At 35.0% G+C, this 18894-nt stretch overlaps 1 protein-coding gene across 3 annotated transcripts in view; it reads left to right on the top strand.

The window, feature by feature from the left end:
- The window catches only part of LOC107564475 (transcription factor 4-like), a 178401-nt gene that overhangs the window by 40300 nt on the left and 119207 nt on the right, over positions 1–18894 (top strand). For all 3 annotated transcript variants that reach the window (XM_016249568.1, XM_016249569.1, XM_016249570.1), the window contains 2 exons: positions 4335–4387; positions 8216–8312. In XM_016249568.1, coding sequence (XP_016105054.1) covers positions 4335–4387; positions 8216–8312 — 150 coding nt within the window. The remainder of the gene's footprint in view (positions 1–4334; positions 4388–8215; positions 8313–18894) is intronic.

Genomic DNA, 18894 nt, shown 5'->3' with positions numbered 1-18894 from the left:
CATCGGGATTACCCATCTATCTATCTATCTATCTATCTATCTATCTATCTATCTATCTATCTATCTATCTATCTATCTATCTATCTATCTATCTGTCCGTCCGTCCGTCCGTCCGTCCGTCCGTCCATCCGTCCGTCTGTCTGTTTGTTTATCATTCTATCATTCTGTCAGTTGTTCTAGTGTTCTTTCTATCTATCATTCTATTGAGTGTTTCTGTCTGATATTGCAGAACATATAGAACGCATTGCGTCTTCAGCAGAAACTATGTGAATGGACTGTGTGTGTGTGTGTGACAGCTCTGTCATTAAGCTCATGAGGGCTGTGCTGGTCCTGGATCAGAGCAGGGGGTTATGGGTCGTGTGAGACTGACATGTTGGAGTCCAGCTGACAGCGGAGGTCTGGGTTAATGACCCACTGTCACTGTGTGTGTGTGTGTGTGTGTGTGTGTTTGTGTGTGTGTGTGCGCGCTGCAGGTAACAAGACAGACTAACACAAATGCAGCTTTTGTGCAATAACGGAGACAGTAATATTTAAATTTTATTTTGAAGTACAACACTTTCTAATATTTCTAAATGTTTTCTTCTCTCATCTGGTCTCTGTTTCTCTGTTTTCCGTCTCTTCTGCTGGAGTTGAAGGCCAGAGAGAGCGACAGATGAAAGGAGGCATGAGAGAGAGAGAGAGAGAGAGACAGGCTTCTGTTTGTGTCTCACTGCACACGTAACACTATTAATATGAGTCTGTTTTGTGTCAGGAGCCTTAATTTCATCTGTGAAAGACACACACACACTCATCTGTCACTGTAACTTCATTAGACGCTGACGAGAGGCCGGAGACACACACACACACACACACACACACACACACACACATACTCTTCAAACAATATTAGATACGAAACAATATTTAAGCTTCAAGTAAATATTTCTAATAAAACAATATTCTGCCGTGTCCCGAATATGAGGCCGCTGTGATGTCAATATTTACTCTGATTTGTCAGATGGATTTTAAATAATGTATTAGTTTATTACAAGGCCAGGGTTAGTGGCTAGACTAGATGTTAGGAATAGTTATTTTACAGCTGATTAGTTTAGTTCTGTTTGATACGTTTTTAAGAACAAACTGCTGCATTTTCTTTACTTCAAATCATATCAAAATCATATCATCACCTCCTGTGGAACATTTTGTTCAGTTATAAATGATTGACTATTTCAGAACAAAAATAAACCAGTAAGTACAGAAAGTCATATATACATTCATTTTTTAAATAAATTAAAATTTTATTCTGCAAAGATGCAATAAATTGATCAAAAGTGATAGTAAATGCATCTGCAATGTGTTACTATTTCAAATAAATGCTGTTCTTTTGAACTTTCTATTCATCTGTGAATCCTGAGAAATAAAATGCATCACAGTTTCCACAAACATATTGTGCAGCACGACTGTTTTCAACATTGATGATAATCAGAAATGTTTCTTGAGCATCAGATCAGCATATTAGAATGATTTCTGAAGATCATGTGACACTGAAGACTGGAGGAATGATGCTGAAAATTCAACGCTGCATCACAGAAATAAATTACAGTTTAACAGATATTCACATAGAAAACAGCTGTTTTAAATTGTAATAATATTTCACAATTTTACTGATTTTACTGTATTTTTGTTGAAATAAATGCAGTCTTTTTTAAAATCTAATTTTATGTAAAAATGTTCTTACTTTCTCACGTAACATCTGGAGCTCTAGGTGTTTTTGTTTAAGGAATAATATGCTCTCTGACTGACAGCTGTCAATCAAATCTGCAGAATCTTTCATCTCAAACAGCCCCAGCTCCAGTAGATCAGACCAGTTCTGAGCGGATCCGGATGTTGATTTTAGCGTCTTACAGCACTGAAATCCTGGTTTTGGTGGTCTGGTGGAAGCTGGTTCTGAGTGGTTTTGGACTCTGTGCTTGTTTTCACTGTAATCCAAACTAGTTAAGCTAGGTTATCTGTCATGCTAATGAGCCACGTTAAACTGAAATTGTCTAGAAGACATGCTACTGCTCAGAGGTTTCTCTGAGTTTTTGGCACGAGTCTCTATCTGGTTTCATTGCTGTTTAGGAGAAACATTTAAGATATTAATGAGATCTCATTTGTGATTTCGTTGGGAATTTAGTGGCTTTACCTCATGTTAATGTGCCCACAGTTTGGTTTAAATATAAGTCAGTGCGCACACACACACACACAGAAATTGCACCTCCATCTTGGTGAAGACGGATAGATTGAGAGAGTAGTGATGAAAAAGAGAAATATGAAAAGATCTGCGTGTGTGGGTGTGTGTGTGTGTGTGTGTCTGTGTGTTATATGGGTCTATTGGTCTGTTCTGGCTTTAGGCAGCGAGACCCCAGGTGCCAGGAGAGGTTTGAGAGGTGAAAGGTGTGTGTGTGTGTGTGTGTGTGTGTGTGAGAATGTGTGGGCAGTAGCTGATAAGGAGGGAGATTCAGAGTAATAAATTACATAGAGAGTTACAGAGAGTCTGATAAATAATGGTGCCAGGAGAGGTTTGAGAGGTGAAAGGTGTGTGTGTGTGTGTGTGTGAGAATGTGTGGGCAGTAGCTGATAAGGAGGGAGATTCAGAGTAATAAATTACATAGAGAGTTACAGAGAGTCTGATAAATAATGGATGAGTGTGTGTCTGTGTGTGTGTGTGTGTGTGTGAGTGAGTGTGTGTGTGTGTGAGACTGCTCAAATAAATTAATTATGTCTCACCTGAACTGGCTTTAGAGAGAAACCCTTCTAGAAACCCTTAGATCCAGTGACCGTGACAGGAAGTGATGTCAGATGTGTCTTCCTGTAGAGCTGAATTTCACGAGAGCGGACAGGAACATGTGCCGCTCATAATTCACCACAAAATCAATAGAAAGAAAGACTAAATTAGACTAAATTAACTGTTATTATAACAGATTGTTTGCGCATTTTGACATTTCACCACAGAATTCTCATTGTAATGCTATATATAATCCAAAAAAAAAAGTAAATGTCATTTTTAAAATTTAATTTGTATTAGTGTAAAATAAGGAAGAATTCACTTAATGTTTTTTTTTAAATATTTTTAATTTTTTTAAAATCTGAATAAATTAAATAAATAATATTTACTCAATGATAATTCACTCAAATATAGATAATAATAATAATGCTATCAAAATAATAATAATAAAAATCATTCATATTTTTGAAGGAAACATAAAAAAAATTTAATTGATCAAATAGATTAATTTATGCCAATTTATGTGTAAGATAAATAAACATATTTATATGTTTATTTAATAAGCATATTATATATATATTTATATATATATATATATATATATATATATATATACACATACAATATACATAGTGAAATAATCCTTTAATTTATTCTGATTTTAAAATGTACAAATTTTACTAATTTTACTCATGTTTGTTTTTCTAATTCCTATTAATATTTAGTAAAATAATAATAGGAATTAGAAAAACAAGCCTGAGTGAAACTTGATGAGAATGAGGTATTGTGTTAATTGACATGAAAATAATGTTAAAAGGAAATAGATTTTGATAGTTCTTAATTTTATTATTATTTACTTATTTAATTTGTTTCTATAGTTCTGGAGTGAAATGTGAGCAGGACAGGCTTCCATGAGTTTGTGAGGATCAGGAAAGTCTCCTTCTCAGCTGCTGTCTGAATGTTATTAACCAGTCGATTCAGACCTGCATTCGGATGCTTTTTAGTCTTTGTGTTGGCCGTCAGTCGTCGATGACAGATCTGCTGCTTTACTCGGTTCAGCGGAGCTTATTTTAAAGCGGTTTGTTTCTCTTTAAGTCACGAAGGCCTGTACGATTGGAGGCTCCTTTTATCAGCTGTTGACTTTGCGATAAATGAGCGTCACGAGGGCCACTTTGAAGTGAAGTTTGCTGAGCGTGTTTTGATTGAGTTCTCATTGTGAGTGGGAGAGGATTTGTGGAGAGGGGGGTTTTTTTCACGGTGGGCGATTCAATAAAGCGTTTAGGAAGAAAGAGCCTGAGACAATGTAAAGACAGAAGCCGCATGTGCGTCGTTAATTACCGCCATTATAAAGTGCATAATGTTGCATTGTCTCTCCGTCATTAGAATTAGACCTGTGTGAATGTAAACATCACATTTATGTCACGCACGGCCTGCATTACTGCGGGAAATATGAACGGCGTGAAGATGGTAACTGTTTTTATTTAATATTAGGACGTTTTTCATTTGAGTGCAGATTTGAACAGGATTTATGAATAAATAGATGTCTGAGATGAGTTTGTGAATGTGATTTCTGTCCATCTCTCTGTAGATCTGGAAGACAGAGCCAGTTCGTCTTGGGGGAATGGAGTTCGTGCCACAAAGGTGAGTTCTTACACATTTATAAATGCTTTTGGTTTCAGTGTTCGGGTTCAAACCCTAGTGAGCCGTCTTGCTGTAGGCTCCCTACATAGGCAGCTGACTTCTAAGGCAACATCCTAATTTAAAATGAAACTTCAGTTTCACAGATCAGACTTTGACTAATTTGACTAAATTGATGTCAATAGATGTTGACGTTAATGTGTTTCTGAACTAATGATGCATTAACTCTAATTAGTATAAAAAATACCTGCATATTATATTATATTATGTATTATATGTATTATTTATTTGTCATTTATATATTTATTTATATTTATTATATATTTGTCAATTGTATTCCTCATTTAGATGTCACTTTAGATGAAAGCTAAATTAATACATGAAAATTGATTGGGTTTATATTATATTATATTAAATATCATATTTATTTATCATGTATATATATATATTTATTTTGTATAATTATTATATATTTATCACTTGTTATATTCCTCATTTACATGTCACCTTGGATAAAAGCTCAATTAATAAATTAAATTTATTGTGTCATTTCAATTTATTATAATTATTTAATTGAAATGGGAATTGAAATTTTTATATATTTTTTTTCTTCTTGAATTTCACTTCATTTATTGTTTATAAACATCAGTATTTATTTCTATTTTAGATATAATGTAGTATTTATCATTTATCTAAGATTATTCATTTTAGCATTTATATACATTTATTTCTATTTGTTATGTATTTATCACTTGTATTCCTCATTTATGTGCTTTAGATAAAAGCTCAATGAATGAATGTAAATATAAATTAACTCTCGTTTTAATTTATGATATTTATCTTATTGAAACATATATATGTACAGTATACACATATTTTAAATTAGAGCCAATTCTGATTTTTCATTTTTCATTTTTTAAACATACTCTATGTATTGTTTGCACCATTAAACATATATTTATTTCTATTTTAGATATGATATAGAATACAATATAAACACCACTGCTGTCAGTAGAGGATGGCGTTAATGTGTTGCTGAACTAATAAACTCTAATTAAATAAAAGTACATGCATATAGTGTGCACAAATATTGGGTGAAATAGTTTTAATGTCATTTTTTAACTGACATTATTCAGTCATAAATGAAATGTAAGCATTTTAATTAGCGCTGTCAAATGATTAATCGAGTCATTATTTACATAATATATGTGTGTGTTCTGTGTATATATAAATACACACACATACAGTATATAATTTGAAAATATTTACATGTAGTTATTTATATTCATATAATTTGTATTATATATAAATCTAAACATAATATATATTTTTTAAATATATACATGCATGGGTGTGTATGTATATATACGTAATAAATATACACAGTACACACACATAAACTATGTAAACAAAAACTTTTATATTGCATGCGATTAATCGCGATTTTAATACTTCTCATGTTTCTCATCCTCCACCTTGGATGAGCATCTTTTGCATTTTGAACTAGTGCATTGTGGGATTGTTTGCATCCTCAGAGTTGCATCTACATTAGGTTATTTTGACATTGTTCCGCTTGAATTTGACGGCGATGTCTGAGAGGTCAAAGGTCGCTCTGATAGGGCCGTCAGCAGAATCGGCGATCGGAGGTGAATCAAGGACGTGCTTACGGAGCACTTTCTGCTCCACGCGTCCGCCGAATGCAGATGACTTCACAGCTTCACCCTTGTGTAGAACACCGTCTCTGTGAATGAACTTTCCCGAGCGCTTTATTCCCAGTGACCCACGCTCACACCTGAGTGACAGTCGGAGGCTGCAGGTGTCTTTAGATTCCTAACCGTAATTTACCTCGAGAGCCGTGCATGAGACTGACATTAAGTCTTGAGAGTGTGGCCTGTGAATTCCTTTAATTTATGCCAGGTTTATTAATGACTTCTGAGTGAATCTGAATATTCAGTGAGGCCGGACAGGATTTATCCAGCATGATCTGATTGGAGTATAATCTAAATTTTACACACTAAGGCAGGTGGTTGGACGGAAAGAAGCAATAATAATAATCTTATATTTGTGATGTAATGTGGAAGCTAAGGTCATTTCAGTGATGGAACAAGTTTTTGGGTTTTGCAAAATAAGACCAATACTGAATATTAACTGTTAATAGGGCCAATGTTGACTTTTTATCGCTCTGATAGGGCCGTCAGCAGAATCGGCGATCGGAGGTGAATCAAGGACGTGCTTACGGAGCACTTTCTGCTCCACGCGTCCGCCGAATGCAGATGACTTCACAGCTTCACCCTTGTGTAGAACACCGTCTCTGTGAATGAACTTTCCCGAGCGCTTTATTCCCAGTGACCCACGCTCACACCTGAGTGACAGTCGGAGGCTGCAGGTGTCTTTAGATTCCTAACCGTAATTTACCTCGAGAGCCGTGCATGAGACTGACATTAAGTCTTGAGAGTGTGGCCTGTGAATTCCTTTAATTTATGCCAGGTTTATTAATGACTTCTGAGTGAATCTGAATATTCAGTGAGGCCGGACAGGATTTATCCAGCATGATCTGATTGGAGTATAATCAAAATTTTACACACTAAGGCAGGTGGTTGGACGGAAAGAAGCAATAATAATAATCTTATATTTGTGATGTAATGTGGAAGCTAAGGTCATTTCAGTGATGGAACAAGTTTTTGGGTTTTGCAAAATAAGACCAATACTGAATATTAACTGTTAATAGGGCCAAATGCATTTAGTTTCTCTTGATTGTTTGTGCCATTAAGCACATCAATATTTATTATTTATTTTATTTTTTACATTTTATTTATAATGTATGCATTCTAATTTATCTGATCATTTTTATATTTCTCATTACATCTCATTACAATTTATCTTACTGAACCATGTACAATATATACTGTGTATATATATATATATATTCTCTTTAAAATAAATGGAGTTTCACTCTTTATGGATTTTGCCGTTAAACACATCAATATGTTTTTGTATTTGTAGCTATGATATGATATAATATAATATATTATTATTTCTTTTATCATCTATACGTTTATTGTGAAATTTTAATTAATTATATAATATTTTAAACCATGTATAGGCTTAATATATAATATATTGTAATCTAATTTAATCTAATATAATACTTATGATTTATGTATTATATATATTTTTCGGCTTTATAAGTCACAGAGTGACTTTATTCTTTTTTTTTTTTTTACTTTTTTTATTACTTTATACATTCACAATAGGGAAATACAAACATTATCAATGTATCACTTTTAAATAATGAAAAATTAAATCATAATAATAATAATAATGCATCACTTTTAAATAATAAAAAAGATATTATTAAATACATTACAGTATTGAACACTTGACGCAAAAGGAATATATTTTATCATTTGACATAGATGAGTCCTATACGTTCCCTGTATGAAAACAATAATAAAATGCAAAAAAAAATAATAATAATAAAGTATGTATTATCATTAATTTATATGTTGTAATTTATGAATTTGTGTCACTTTAATTCATATTTATCTCATTTAATTGTGTCTTTTTTATAAGGTTAATATAACGTTAATATAAGGTTATATAAAATATATATCTTTTTGAATATAAAAACGAAATACATTTTTGAATAATATAATATATGATATGATATGATATGATATAATATAAAGTACATGAATATATAAATGTATTTATAGAATACTTAGCATAAAATAAATGTATTTCAAAACATTTGAGTATTTATATTCTTCACTAGGGGATTCTCAATCATTTTTATGCGTATATTTGACCTTTAACCTTTGACCCCTGCAGAATTACGCTGACGGCTCTCAGTATGGTCACATGGCCAGTCGGGACCTGGCGTCACATGACAGCATCTCTCCGCCGTACACCAACTCCAGATTAGCAGGTAAGAGCTGGAGCGGAGCATGATGGGACATGTGATTGTTTATTGGCTTTATGATGTTTGGTCGGCTTTCATTGTGAGCGAATTGTTCTTTTGATGATTCGGTTGAACCGGTTCACAGATTCATCTGAATGATTCGTTAGGGAGTCAGATTGAATCAGTCATTGATTCAGTGATCAGAAACGTCTGGAAAGTGTGTGCTGGTTTGTGTGTTTCTGTCACTTTATTCTGAGAGTGTGTGTGTGTGTGTGTGTGTGTGTGTGTGCAGTGCTGATGCTCATTTACCCAGAATGCTGTGCTGTGCCGCTGGCCGTCTCTGTCTCATCCAGTGAGCAGATAATCGGCCTCAGACTAATTAAGCCTGACTTAAAGCATGAAAACTGTAATATGAAGCTGTTTGCCTCGCTCTCTATCGCTCTCTGTCATAAACATTGACTTTAAGGCAAGAACTTATTAGTATATAAGAAAATATTTATTTATTCTTTTGAGCATTGTGAAGTTATTTTACTGTATTATATTAGGGATCTTCTTAAAAATACCCCATGAAAATGGCTCGATCTGTGTGGTTTGTTTCCTTTGTTGATGTGTTTCCTGTTGAAACAGGAAGTTAGGGTGGAGTTTCTTTTTAAAATAGCCAGTAGAATTTAGTCTGCATCACGGCTGTGAATCATGTTGAATCGGTCGCTAGTCAGTGGGAGGGGCATTCACTTTCTAGAGAGCGTTTGATTGGACAAAATTTGCATACAAGTCTTGATGTCGTCGTCAGTATTTTGGTTCGTTTTTTTACTTGGAAGAGAGAAACTGAAGGTTTTATGTCAGCTTTTATTAGTACACTTGCACACAAACGAGCTCACAACTAACAGACGTGAACTAAGAGCCACAGAATCCCTAATTATTAATAGAATTAACTTAGATCTGGCAGAAATTGCATAGTGATGCACAGCTTTTCTCTGAAATATGTGTGTATTGCGCATTAGTTTCGGACTCTCGGACGGTTGTTTGTTCGTGGCTCTCTGAGGTCAGGGCTTTGTCCGTCCACGTTTCCTTCCTGTGGAGCTCTGAGCAGACGTGACATCACTTCCTGTGTCTGAAATCCGGCTCAGGCTCTACAGTGTAAAATCAAGAGGGAATTTTGCATTTAGAGAAAAAAATTATTTGGTGAATATTAATAGAAGATACTTGGTTGTTTTATTACAACTTAAATGGCATGCGGTCAGACCTCAAATGTGAACGCAAAACGTTTTTTAAAATGTAAGCTGCTTATTTTATATATGGGTCAAAGATGAAAATTAGCTTTTTTAAACATCAAAACAATAAAAGTTTAATATAGCTTTAATTAAAATTTATTTATTTATTTAAAGGTTTTGCCCGTTTGTCAGCAGGAAGTTTTTAATCAAATCATATTAAAATATAACAAAATTTCATATGATCACTTTTTCAAAAATTAATTATTCGGCACATCATGTATTTAAATGTATGTATTTATTTTATTGTATGTAGAAATTTATGTATTTATTTATTACATTTTTTAATATTTTTTTTAACTTATAACTTACAGTGGGGCAAAAAATAATTAATGCTGTTCAGTTGCTTTAACACAATCTGTATTGTTAAAATTGCTTTACAAATAAAGGTGACTTGACTTACCTGTATGTGATGTGAAGTCTCTCCTGCAAACACAAATCCATTCATTAGAAAATGACCTGTGAGTCACCATACATGCTGAGCACTGAGCAGAACAAGAGTGTGTGTGAGTGTGTGAGAGATGTCCCCACTTTTCACAAAAACAAACCTGTGTGTGTGTGTGTGTGTGAGCAGGTGCAGTCCACACCAGCGCTGTTCTCCTCCTGTCATGTACCTGCTAAATGAAGCACACAAAAGTTCCAGACTGTAAGCAGGTTTGGTCTCTGCGAGGCCCAGTTAAGAAGCGCCGGAATCTTGTTGTCTCCTGCAAGCAGTTTTCAGACATGCTGTTTATTCAGCAAACCATTTTTTCCTGTCGGACTGCAGTATTTTATGCATATAGAGAAGTTTGTTTGAAAAGAGCTGACCTCTGTGATTGCTCATAATTTATTAGAGGACTTTTTTTGAAATGATGTGGAATATGAAAAAAAAGATGATAGTGACTGTTTCGTTTTCTGAGCAACATTAGTTGTAGTTTATGATAAAAGTCATTATAGCACAGAATGTTATATATAGTAATTTATAATAACAATAATATATATGAATTAAATAATATATTAAGTATTATCAAATTATATTTGTTATTATATGTTTCATTTATTATTCTTAATTAATATTAATGTAATTTATAAATAAATTATTATCAGGATTTAACTATAAAAATATTACATTTAGAGCACAAACATATGTAAGAGGTATTAAAATGGTGTATTATTGTGTATATTTTTGTAAGTTTTATCAAAATATAAATAGTTTTTCTAAACAAATGTTAGTATTATATTATATTTATTTTGTTCATATTAAAGTATTAATCTATTTTATAAATAAATGTATATCAGGATTTTAATATAATAAGTTTTAGAGCTTAAAAACATGTAAATATTATTCAAATTATGTTTTATATTATTATCATTTCCTTTTTATAGAAATCTAAAATAAATAAACATTTTTTTACAATAACTAATGTAATAGACTTATAAATGTACATTTATATTATAGTATGTTTTAATATTATTATAAAGTATTATTCATGTATTTGGCAAATAAATCAATATCAGGATTTTAATATTTGTTTTAGAGCTTAAACATGTAAAGATTCTTCTCATTGTTGTTGTTTTTTTTTTTTTACAAAATGTCAAATAAAACATAATTTTTACAATAACTTAATTTTTTTAAAATTATATTATCATATTGTAAAATATTTAATTTGTTAATACTATTGTTAATTATTAGTCATGTATTTATTAAATAAATTAATGACACACACACACTCTCTCTCTCTCTCACACACACACTCACACACACACACACACACACACACACTCTCTCTCGCACACACACTCTCTCTCTCTCTCGCACACACACACTCTCTCTCTCTCTCGCACTCACACACTCTCTCTCTCTCGCACTCACACACTCTCTCTCTCGCACTCACACTCTCTCTCTCTCTCTCTCTCGCACACTCTCTCTCTCTCGCACTCACACTCTCTCTCTCTCTCTCGCTCTCTCTCTCTCTCTCTCTCGCTCTCTCTCTCTCTCTCTCTCGCTCTCTCTCTCTCTCTCTCTCGCTCACGCTCCCACACACACACACACACCCACACACGCTCTCTCTCTCGCTCTCTCTCTCTCTCTCTCTCGCTCTCACACACACACACACACACAGATGGTCAGTGATGGTTGGGGGGTCCTCTGATCTCATTAACACATCCCATCATTCCAGCGGCTGGAGTCGGACCTCCACCCGGCGCTGAGCTTCATCGGTGGATCCATCATGATTCTACAGAGACATTCAGGTGTAAATTGGCCATACGCTCAAATCTAAAGAGATCCGTTCACAACAGACGCCACTAACACAGCTCAGCTCATCCCTCGTCAACATTTACCACGCTAACCATTAGGACTGCATGATAAAGTGACCAAAAGTTATTTATCTACTTTATTTTTTTAGCTTTTTGACATTTGTTTAATGGTATAATTTTTTCTTTAAATATTTATTCTCTCTCTCTCTCTCTCGCTCTCTCTGAAATGGCTTAAAATTGTAAATTTTAAAACTATTTATATGTAATTAAATAAATTATTCATTCTAATTTAATTCTAATTAATTGATTATTTATTAATTATAATGCATTATTTAATTAAATTACAGAATGTTTCATTTTGACCATGTATCCAAACTGATAAAAACAACAACAACAATTGTAAAAGCACGTAAATGCATAATAATAATAATATTAATAATAATAATGGGCAAATCCAAGTTCATCAAATTCATAACAGTGTTATACGATTAAATCATCAAAGACAGAATCAAATCAAAGACAGAATATTATTATTTATATAGTTATGTTAATTAGCTTAAAATGAGTCTGGGAGTGTTTATTTTTTGTTTGACTTCATTTAATTATTATTATTTTTTTAATATATATTTTATTAGATATCCTGACTGCTCATTTGTTAATTTCTGTTTAATTGCTTTAATACAAATTTTTGTTATAGTCCAAAATTCACAGTATATATATATATATATATATATATATATATATAATAGTCACATAGTCACACCATGGTAAATGTCCACAAGGGAAGTGTTTTCATGGTATCAGAAATCTAAACTGCAGGAATTGGTGTAAAATCGCTCTTCAGAGTGCATTAGTGGCATTTTGTTTTCCAGATGCAGTTGTGTTTGTCTGAAGGACTGTAAATGCTGTGTTTTATGGAGGTCTGGCGTCTGGAATGCAGGCGGAGAAACAGGAATTCTGGAGGAATCCTCATATTCCTGAGAGAGAGAGAGAGAGAGAGAGAGAGCGTCTGATTGGTCCACAGCTTTAGGACACACCCCTAAACTCTGACCAGTCACTAACCAGTTAATCAGAGACTAGAGTAAAACAAATGATTATTGATATTATGATGTTAATTACTTCACAGTGAGTGCTGGGAGTGTTTATATTTCATTTGATTTAATTTAAATATTTTTTTATAAATTTTTTATTAGATATACTGGCTGCTCAAATTTTAATTAATTAAATAAAATTTTTTGTTAGAGTCCATTTATTTTAATTCACAGTTTTATATTTTATTTAAGCTGATTTAAATGTTTTTAAAATATGTTTTTAGTAGATATCCTGGCTGCTCATATTAGTTCATCTCAGTTTAATTTTTGCTACACATTTCTTTTAAAATCCAGAGTTTTATATATTGTTTAATTTAATCTAAACATTTAAAAAAATATTTCATTAGCTATCCAGACTGCTCAGATTAATTAATTTAAGTTTTCATTTTTTATTACAGTCCAAATTTAATTTAGAATTCACCTTTTTTGTTCTCATCCACAATCTATTGCTTGCACGAAACGTACTATGGTAAAGTAATGGTAGCATGAATAATTACCATAGTGTGTGTATGTATGTGTCTAAGTGTGTGTGTTTGATGAAGACATCAGGTCAAGCTCAGTCAGGCAAGAACTACAGATGAGCCCTCGCGGGAGCAGGGCCAGGCCGTTCATATTCCTGAGAGCATCGGTGTGTGTGTGTGTGTGTGTGTGTGTGTGTGCACAAGCCTGCGTGTGTGTGTGTGTGTGCGTACAGTGCAGATGAGCCCTCGCGGGAGCAGGGCCGGGTCGCTCATGTAGGACTGTGTGTGTGTGTGTGTGTGTGTGTGACAGACTGTGAAATGACGCGTTGTTGCGCGGCTGGGCTGCACCTGGGCCCTTCAGTCCTGATGGATCGGTTTGGTCATGTGTAATAGCCCCATCTGCCGTGCCTTGTTTTTCTTTTTTACTGATAAACACTGATCCCAGCGGCTGAGTCTCATGAACTGGATTCTGCCGTTTTCCCGACCGGAAAAGAAAGACGCGGCGGAGAGCTTGGCTTGTTATTAAAAAAGTGCGAACAAAATGAAAAGTAGGATGTGATTTTAAATCGTATCCTTGGAGACAAGTTGCTGCATGCGTTGCGAGTGACGGTCTGCATGTGTGTGTGTGTGTGTGTGTGTGTGTTAATGAGCAGTGCACATCTCACTGAAGGGTTTTGGAGCTCGGCTCCATAATGACTTTTATTACAGCCAGGAGTTTCTGTAACCAAGCCAATTCTTAATTAAAGTCACTGACATCATGCTGTAGTAATTAAGGACTGCATTAATTAAGCTGCATTTTTTTTTTTGCGGGTTATTTTTCGCAAGGCTCTCATGTAGGACCATCCGACGACACGTCCGACATCAAGCATTCCGGGATCGAACGCAAAAACTCTGTGTCGTACGGAAAAAGTTTCGGACTCGCACTCACTGATCATATCTGTGCATTCTGATAGCTAATTATGCTTCGGAGAACATCGACAGCTGCATTCATCATCATAAAACGTAATAATTAATGACATTCCAACAAAGAAAAATATGTAAATGAGCGCTCATTAGCATTTTCATATTCAGCTTCGATAATGCTTTTGCTGACAAGGCTGTAATTAATGAAAATGCATGTCGCAGGCAGGAGATTGGATCGGCTTCATTCCACGCACAATTCCCAAATGCTGGCATTATGGAAAACGAGGAGTGCTGCCAACTTTTTGGGGGCGAGAAAAAACTGAAAGCGGCGTATGCAAATGAGATGCTGGCACCGAACGCTTAACCCTTTACAGACCGAACGCGCCGATCCCATCCGGCCTGATGTGTGTTTAAAGAGAGCAGGAGACGGGCTGCTGGGAATGTCGTCGTGCATTTGGGAATCCACAGATGCACCTGTCCGTCCATTCGCTGAGCCGCGTCGCTGCTGCGCTCTGTTACGCTGCATGCTAGAAACACACACATGTGTGTGTGTGTGTGTCACTGGGGTGTTTGACGGCTGCTGGAGGCACACAACAATGTTGTGCAGTTGTGTGTCCTTGAGTTAACGCACAAGAAATGATGGAAAACCACCTTTAAAGAGGAATTCTGCTGCATAACCCAAAAAATATTACACTGTGTACTGCATGTATGTAGTATGCAGCAGTATGCATGATGTCACATGACTTCATCAATGTTTCATGTTTAATTCAAATGCATGACCATCTCACAAATGAATGCAATTATTTTAAATATTTATTTGGAATATTTAAACGTTGGAATAATTTAACTCTTTACCTCAGATTTTATTTGATGTATTTTTATTTTATGTTGTGGTGTTCTACAATTTGAAGCAATGTAGCATTCCATTATATTCTACAATTTCAAACAATGTAACATTCTATGGATTTCTACAGTTCTACAGAAACAATGTTGCAGTTCTACAGTTTAAATCAATGTAGCATTCTACTGAATTTTACAGTTTGGAACATTGTAGCATTCTTTTATATTTTTCAGATTGAAACGATGGAGCATTCGGTTCTACAGTTTGAATCAGTGTTGCATTCTACTATATTCTACACCCTAGAAAGGGGAGGTTGAGAGCATTGCATTGTGGGATACTGTCATATGCTGCACAGTATAGTTTTGCATGTATACAATAATCACATGCATACTGCAGAAATGAGCAGCACACACACACACACACATTCAGACCAATGGCGTTCGTTTCCTTCAGGAGGGTCGTGACCTGAATTTGTCGCATTTTTGTTAATCCCGTGCATTAAAAACACAGAAAAGCAGCATAAACGAGTAAAACATGAAACAATAAGCAGTAAATGAAAAGATCCCGGTGGGGAAGCTCTCCGTGAGAGAGAGAGAGAGAGAGAGAGGGAAGTGTGTTAATCTCGACCGTGGGATATGACAGACTGACGTGACGATCTCGTCCTCCGGCTTCGTTTGACTTCAAGTTTCATGAGAGAGAAATAAATACATTTGTTTTTCTTTCTTTGATTTTCTTAACCAGGTTAAGTGGATGTGATGAGGCAAGAGGTATGTAAATAATGGACATTTTCAGAATAGCACACTAATCATACTAATTGTGCATGCATGTGAATTTTCAGTATGCAAAGATCTTTCCAGAGCACACTATACGAGAGAACGTTTCCCACAATGCAATGCTCTCATCTTGACCTTCCATTTCCACTGTGATGAATAAACCAAGCTTTTTTTGTTGTTGTGATTTGCACAAAATTAGATTAAAAATTCTAGATTGCTATATTTATTTCTGAGGTCATGTGACCAATGTTAAAGCAATGTAACATTCAATGTAGCATTCTATATCTACCATTTGAAACAATGTTGCATTCTGCTATATACTGCAGTTTAAAACAATGTAACATTCTGTTGCATTCTACAGTTTGGAACAATGTAGCATTTTATTATATTCTACATTTTAAAACAATGTAACATTCAATGTAGCATTCTATTGAATTCTGCAGTTTAAAACAATGTAACATTCTACTCTTTTCTACCGTTTAAAGCAATATAGGGTTCTATTGCATTCTACAGTTTAAAACACTGTTTGAAATGATTATGTTTTGCACGCTCCTGCAGTGTGCACTGTGTAGTGTGCTTGCATTCCATTCTGAACATAGGTGTTATCTTAAAAATGAATAATAAAATTCAGATTTTTTTCTTGTGTATTATTGTTAATTCAAACTCCAAATTTTCTTGCCGTTAAAAAAAGTTTAGGCGCATGCAGCACTTAAGAACAATCTGAATGTGTCGAATCAGTGCTTTCAGCACAATGGAATTGTGGGAAATTCAAGTGCACTAGTGTCGGCATTTTCCATTCATCGTGCTTTCGTGGAGCCTAAAGCCGCCGCGTGCGCTCCAAGGTGACAGACGCGGAAAAGTTGGCCTCTCCGTGTGCTTTTTGAAGTGAAAGGTTATTTGCATCCTGTCGTGAGGGGAGTGTTTCCACTAATCCTGCCGGCTAAAGAAAAAGAGACGCGCTGTGTCAGGATCTTATCCCGCTCCTGAAAGAAAGAGTCACGGCAAATCCTGCAGGACACGAGTTAACCCGCCGAGAGACATTCAGAGACCTTCACCTATGCTGTCTGTCTCTCTCTCTCTCTCTCGGACCGCCTCCACGGGGCCGTAGAAAAGCGGGTTTTGGACGGCGTGGGGTTTGGGACAGTGGCGGATTTGTTTGAGTTCAAATCTGCAGTCCTGGCGTTCGGGGTTTTTAAGCCACTCGAGTGTTTATGTGTCTGTATTTAATTTAGTGCTTCATTTGAATGACAAAAGAATAAAATAAGCATTTCCATGCTGGCGGCAATGTTGGCCCTTGAATAAACACAGATAAAAAGCGCAAAAGTTTATTCCAGACTCACATTTCTCTGAGCTCAGGACGGCGTCAGACGCTTGCTTTTCTTCTGGGTTTGCTAAATTCATCTTGATAAGGTGACACTATATATATATATATGTCTTTTTTTACAGTGTTAAAATCACTATTAGCTTTTTTTATTGAGATTTAAGTTTCTCTCTTTATTTATAGATTGATAGAGTGAACTACATGATATAAAATGCCGCGTTCGGTTGCAGTGAAATGGGCCGAGCCGCCTGCTCACATCCCAAGCTCTTTTGTTCTGAGCGTAACGTCTGCCACGGCCAAACTGGCACAGATGCCACACAACATCTCTCATGCCTGGCATCACACCCAAACAATAAACCATACACACACCACGTACACTAAATCCTCACGCAACACACAGCGGCTGAATGTTTGTGTGTGTGTGTGTGTGTTTAGTGATTGTGTGTTTGTTTTGCACTGAAAAACACAAATGCATCGAGCAGCCGTTTGCATACAGTATTCTGTGTTTAAAACGTGTCGGATTTGTTGCAGTTATTTGCACAATTGTTAGATATAAATATTAAAATATGATTTAAGATTATAAAATTCTAATGTTTAATTATTAGATATAAACATGTAAATGTTATAAACGACATTATTAGCAAATAATAATTGTAATTATTAGAAATACATATTTACATATTTAAAATAAAAATGATATACTATTCTAAATATTATGCATTTACAGGTATAAAAATAGTATTTGATGTCTTTGTCATAAACAAAATTCACTGTTTAATATTTTATCATTAACTTATGAATACTTTGCCATCATTTCTGTGTTGCAGATATAATTACTATATTTGTAATATCACTGTTATATTACTGCTTCAAAAAATCAGGCTTTGTGTTTTTCAGTAGTTTTACGTGTTTATTTTTATTTTATAAACTTAGAATAAAAAAAGCCTAAATAAAAATGAAATGAAGTTAGATTTAGTGAAGAGGGTTTTTGATCTGTGATCCAGTGTAGCGGCCGCAGCTCTGGCCTGCTGATGTACCTTATAAAATATTGGCATGAGAGACAAACGGAGAGAGAGAGAGAAAGCGGCACACGCAGGAAGACGTGGCGAGATGCAGCGGTGCCCCTGGGCATTGCCAGCGTGTCTCTGCCCTCTGTTCCCGATCCGTCCCGCTCACAGCTGAGAGAAATATTACTGTCATTCATCACACGGACGTCACACCAATCCCTGACAGAGATCCGCTAAGATTCCTAATCCTGATTTGGACACCGGTCGTGTTTTCTTGCGCTCTGGAATCTGAAATGTGTGTTTGATTGGAAAATATTAACACTGTTTTATATCTCACGAGACGTGTTTGAGTTCTCAGTGATATTTCATTGTGATATCTCGGATTTAGTTCTTTTAGTTCTCCTAAAATAAATGTAAATAGTGAAAACGAGTCACTAGTTATTATGCAGTAAGTACAATGAATGTGGAGCAGCTCGGATCATTGGATGTAAAATGTTTGAGTTCATATTGAGATCTCTGACTTTTGATTGGTGTATCTCGGAAAATCTGAGCACAGCTTGAGACATTATTGAGATCTCTTCTGAAACTTTAAAGGCGACACATATTAGATCACAGATAGATAGATAGACAGACAGACAGACAGACAGACAGATAGATAGATAGATAGATAGATAGATAGATAGATAGATAGATAGATAGATAGATA

This window comes from Sinocyclocheilus grahami, unplaced genomic scaffold (genome assembly GCF_001515645.1).
Source record: "Sinocyclocheilus grahami isolate Dianchi unplaced genomic scaffold, SAMN03320097.WGS_v1.1 scaffold939.1, whole genome shotgun sequence".
NCBI lineage: Eukaryota > Metazoa > Chordata > Actinopteri > Cypriniformes > Cyprinidae > Sinocyclocheilus > Sinocyclocheilus grahami.
This window is presented reverse-complemented; position numbering and strand designations above follow the sequence as displayed.